The 4,526-nt window shown below is 55.6% G+C and overlaps 1 protein-coding gene across 1 annotated transcript; it reads right to left on the bottom strand.

The window, feature by feature from the left end:
* Nucleotides 1–1,490: 1,490 nt before the first annotated feature.
* Nucleotides 1,491–4,375, bottom strand: LOC104073943 (caspase-3-like). Its single transcript, XM_009573888.1, has 4 exons — nt 4,174–4,375; nt 3,853–4,025; nt 1,854–1,995; nt 1,491–1,738 (listed from the first exon to the last, which is right to left on the bottom strand). Exons 1-4 carry the CDS (start codon nt 4,373–4,375, stop codon nt 1,491–1,493), a joined length of 765 nt encoding a protein of 254 aa, XP_009572183.1.
* Between the last annotated feature and the right edge of the window lie 151 nt (nt 4,376–4,526).

The raw sequence follows: 4,526 nt of genomic DNA, 5'->3' as shown, positions 1-4,526 counted from the left end.
TACGAGGAGATCAGAGCACCGCTCTGCTGCCTGTCTTTAGGGCGATTTCCCGAAGAAACAAGAATTACTGAACTGTGCTCCCAGAGCTCTTTGAACCCCTTGCCCAGTTCCACCCTGATTTGAGAGTGCTGTAAAAGTCTCAAAACCAGTTTATTCCTACAGGTAGAGCGAGTGTAGTGGGGAAGGAACAACCCTGCGGGTCCCTCAAGGGAGAGAGGCAGCGGCACGAGCATCCCGTCACCCGTGCCAGGACGTGGCGAGTGCCGAGCTGCACCGCACACCTCCCGTGAGTCAAAGTCCAGGGGTGGGAAAAAAAAAAACGCTAAATGAAACCAAAATTATCTGCCAGCTGGGTTGGGCTCTGCTTATTGGAGCTGAATTGCTCCGTGCTGAGAAATACCGATACGGCCAGAGTTTATCCGAGAGGCCCTTAGGGTGGGGGCGGCGCAGGTTTAATAAAGAGCTTAATGCGTGAGCGCAGGGTGAAACCGCCGCTTCGGTGCAGGTCTCGGCCCCCTTCAACCGCTCCCTCCTCCTGCGGCCGCCTGAGGAGCGGTCCCCTGTCTCGCGGACCAGGGATGTCCCTGTGTTTGCACGGGAGCCGTTCAGGCTTTTTTATTGACGTGGCTTTCGTGTTTATTCTTGGTACCAGAGAGACAACGGGAGGAGAGGACCTTGAGCAAATACATCAGGTCCAGGAGGTGTCCCAGCCCATCCGTTCCCTCCGCTCGCGTCCTGGCTGGAGCTTTTTCCCTCTCCCCTTGCTCACGTAAGAAGGAAGCTCGCAAAGACCCAATTATTCATCATGAACTCTGAGAACTACCTTGAGCAAATGCTCTTAAATCCACTCCCTGATCTCCACTCCAGGTCCCTACTTAATCCACCAACCTGCAAATCCTGCTCACCACCCTATTTTTTTTTCTTTTTTTTTCCAAAGCTTTGGATTTTTAAACAGCCTCAGCTCGAACATGAGGTGATCTTTACAGCAGGGCACAGTATTTTCATTATGGGTAGGGCCAGGTAAACACATCAGCTTTGCCTCTGTAAGACAAAAATCCATGGCCTGCGCAGGTTGGTTTAGATTTAAGAAAAACCAAAATGGGTGAGATCGCATTTGCAAGGTTGGAACTCTTTTCTGTAAGAAAATCAGGGAGAAGCAGGTTTATGTCTCGCTCTGGAGCTGTGGGTAGCCGTGGCGTGGGGCTGCTGCTCTTGGGTGTTGGGGATCGCTGCGCTGTCGTGTGCTTAAATCAGATGTTTCTGCTCTGCAGAAGGTCCTGTGGTAAGATTTGCCCCAGCTGCACTTATTTGTTAAAACCTCCCCCCAGGATGGCTCCGGCACATCCCAGATGGAGCCGGTCACCGTTCCAGAGGGGTTTTCTGTTGGTTTTCTTGTAACTTGTCCTTTTTTCTCCATGCGTGACAGGGAACTTCTTGCAGCCAAGCTGCTGCTCTTCACCCCTCAGGCTTTTCTGCAGAGCTGGCAGCTCTCAAACACCGTCTGCCTCCTCCATCATGGGCGCCGAGAAGGGGAAGACCTCCTGCAGCAGGTTGGTGACGAAGCAGGGCATCTCCTTGCATCCCTCGTAGGTGCCCCTGGCCTGGCAGTGAAACGCCACCTCCCAGTTAATGCGGGTCATGAGGCGGTTGAGTGCCAGGTGACGTTCCTCTCCCTCCAGGACCTTGAGGAGGGCCTGGAGGAACATGGATCCGAAGATGTTGAGGAAGGCCACGTAGCCTGCAGAGCGTAAAGGAAGGAGAGCAATGTTGGCTGTGCCGTGGCCCTGTGATGGCAACGTATCCGAAAGGAAACGTTTTTGCCCGGCGGTGCTGTGTCAGGGGCTCTCCCTTACCTGGGCTGCAGGCGAACATCACGACGGTTTGGGGAGGGATGGAGAGGTAGTCTGAGAAGCAGTCTGGCTCGCACTCTGTCTTGGGCTCCCCGCTGTCACACTCCACAACCACCCCCTGGTCGAATTCTCCCCCCCGACAAGCCTGCGGGCAGAATGGCTGTCATGAGCTTCCCCCTGCTCTGCTCTCTCCCTTTTGCCCGTCTCCAGGGCAAGCCTAAAGCTCCTGGGGTCTTTGGGGGCTCCCTGTGGACCTGTACCCCCCCAAACCAAGCCTACAACCCATCCTGTGGTGCAGAGCCCCTCCCAGCTCCCCTTCCCCGAGTCCTACAGCCCCACACGGTTCCTCTCCCATCTCCATCCCCTTCCCATCTCATCCATCGTCCATCCTCTTCCCCTCTCATCCATTGCAGCTCAGCTTTGCCAAGCCTCTCTTGCGACGAGCCTGGAGATGGGGCTCCCTCCTCTCTTCCCTACGCATTTCTCACGAGGCTGGTTCCCTTTCTCTTTGCATTTACCCCTTCCCTCCGTGGTAAATGCACGTGCAAACCCAGAAATACGCCTGGAAACACAAGAGGCCACTGGGAAAACGCTGGCAGAGATTCCCCTTGGAGCGCAGCCCGCGGGCAGCCCAGTTTGTGCACGGTCCTTTATTCTACTTGATGGTTTTGGTCTTTCTCGCAGGGACAGAGTACCGGGCTGGTGCTGGAGAGGAACTGGAGCTGCTGAGGCTGCTCTGAGGGCACGTTTCACCCCTGCCTGGAGCCGTGCTGGTTGGGACCAGACCAAACGCCAGCGGTGGACGTCTCCCAGCATTAGGCGAGACGGGAGCATCCCCTCACCTCTCCCTGTGCAAACTCCCCGCCAAACGCCAGCGGTAAATCCTCGCTCATCGTGGCCCGCAGAGATGCCTGCAAGCTAGCTGCAACACACCCTGGCACGGAACAGCCCGGAGAGGTGGACGGAGGCCACCGGGAGCTGAGAGCTGTGGTGACGCCGAGGGGAAGCAGCCCTTCTCTTCCAGCCCGGGCTCTGGGCACCCTCAGCCCCGCGGTGTTTGCTCTATGAGGACGGTGTTCGTCAGCACGAGCACGAGCTTTGCCTGCTGATCGACGTGCCCAGACCAGTCTTCGGGTTTGTTGGCTTGTCTGGGGGACGTCCCCGGCTGTCACTGCTCCCTGAACAGCGGCCAAGCCCTTTACCAGAAGGAAACGAATGCCTTGAGTGATTTATACTTGCTTTCAGGTGGAAAGATTTCTGTATATTTGCGTAATCTTTGCAGAGCTCACGCTATCTGCTTGTATCCGTCCGGTTGCTGAATTATTTGTTCGTTCAGTGATTTAATCCTCCCTGTCGGATCAACGTTGCAGCGTACTTCCCGGGCTCCTTTCCTGCAAGGGCATGTTCGCGCTCCCCGCTGCTTCACTGCTTGGCAACCAGCTCTGGGCTTTATTTTTTTTCTCTACTACATCCCCAGTTCACAGCTGGGCTTCTCCCAGCCCTACCCCAGGAGTTTGCTGTGCCCAGATGTCACGGTGATGGGATTTGAAGGCAGCTTTTACCGATTCATTTATATCCTGGTGGTGTCTGGGAGGAATATTTGATCCCAGCAGTGTCATGTATCGTGGATTTGGATTCAGCCCAAGTAGTCTGGAGGGTGCAAACCACCGGGAGAAACGCTCCTGTCTGGAGACACTGGGAAAAGACCGAGGCTGTTTCCCCACGAAAGAACACGTGTATGGGTGATGATAGGCTGGGAGAGGAGTGTTTGCAGTGAGCAGAGAGACCTCAAAATCAGTGAAAGCGTGAAAAAAGAGGGATGGAGGGTTGTGGTGGGAAGCTGGAGAGCAACGAAGGATCGAGCTCTCACACGGATGCAGCAAAATCCACGATTAAAACAGATTTACACCAGTGGCAATCTTAAGCCTCGTGCTTGTGCCAGTCTAATTCTGCACAAACATAGCAAAAAGAGGATCAAATTAACATCCAGCGGTTCTGTTACCTGGATAAAGAAGATTTTGGGTATTTTGGTGAGGGCCGGGCACTTCTCTGACGATAAAATCTGGAAAATCCGGGTCAGTTTAATGGGCTCCGAGTCACAACCGAATATGACCCCCTCCTCTCCGTGGCTGGAGATGATGCTCACAAAGTAGTCCCCGTGCTCGCGGCAGCGCTCTGCAAAGACACGGCCAAACCCCGACGCCGTCGAGCATCGACTCGGGGTGGCGCGGAGGGTTCTGAGACCGAGAGGTGGGAAATGGGAGATAGGTGGGCTTGGGGGAGGATGAGGAGGGGGTTTAGGGGCTGCCAGGGGGCCGCGTACCTTGTTGGTAAAGGTCTTCTATCTCCTTGGCTGTCTTGTTATGCATCAGCTTCACCTTGTAGTTGAGCCGTGAGAGTACGTTGGAAAGCTTCTCCGCTTCTCTCTTGGCTCCTCCCCGGGTCCCAAACACCACGTCGCCGGCGCTGCTGCAGAAATTGGTGTTGACGATGACAAGAGCCCGGTTTTGCTTTGGCTGGGACATGCTGGGATGTCCCCTGGGATGGGTAGGTGGTCTCCAAGCCCCCACGGTGCGGGTGCGGAGGTCAAGCCTGTCTTAGCGGTGAGCCCCGAGTGCTCCTTTGGGAGGTCCGGGGGAGCGTATCCTGCTCCGCCGACTGACTCCGCCACAGCGT

Source organism: Fulmarus glacialis, unplaced genomic scaffold (assembly GCF_000690835.1).
Source record: "Fulmarus glacialis isolate BGI_N327 unplaced genomic scaffold, ASM69083v1 scaffold20703, whole genome shotgun sequence".
NCBI lineage: Eukaryota > Metazoa > Chordata > Aves > Procellariiformes > Procellariidae > Fulmarus > Fulmarus glacialis.
The sequence above is the reverse complement of the archived record's forward strand: the minus strand, read 5'-3'. Positions and strand labels throughout refer to the sequence as shown.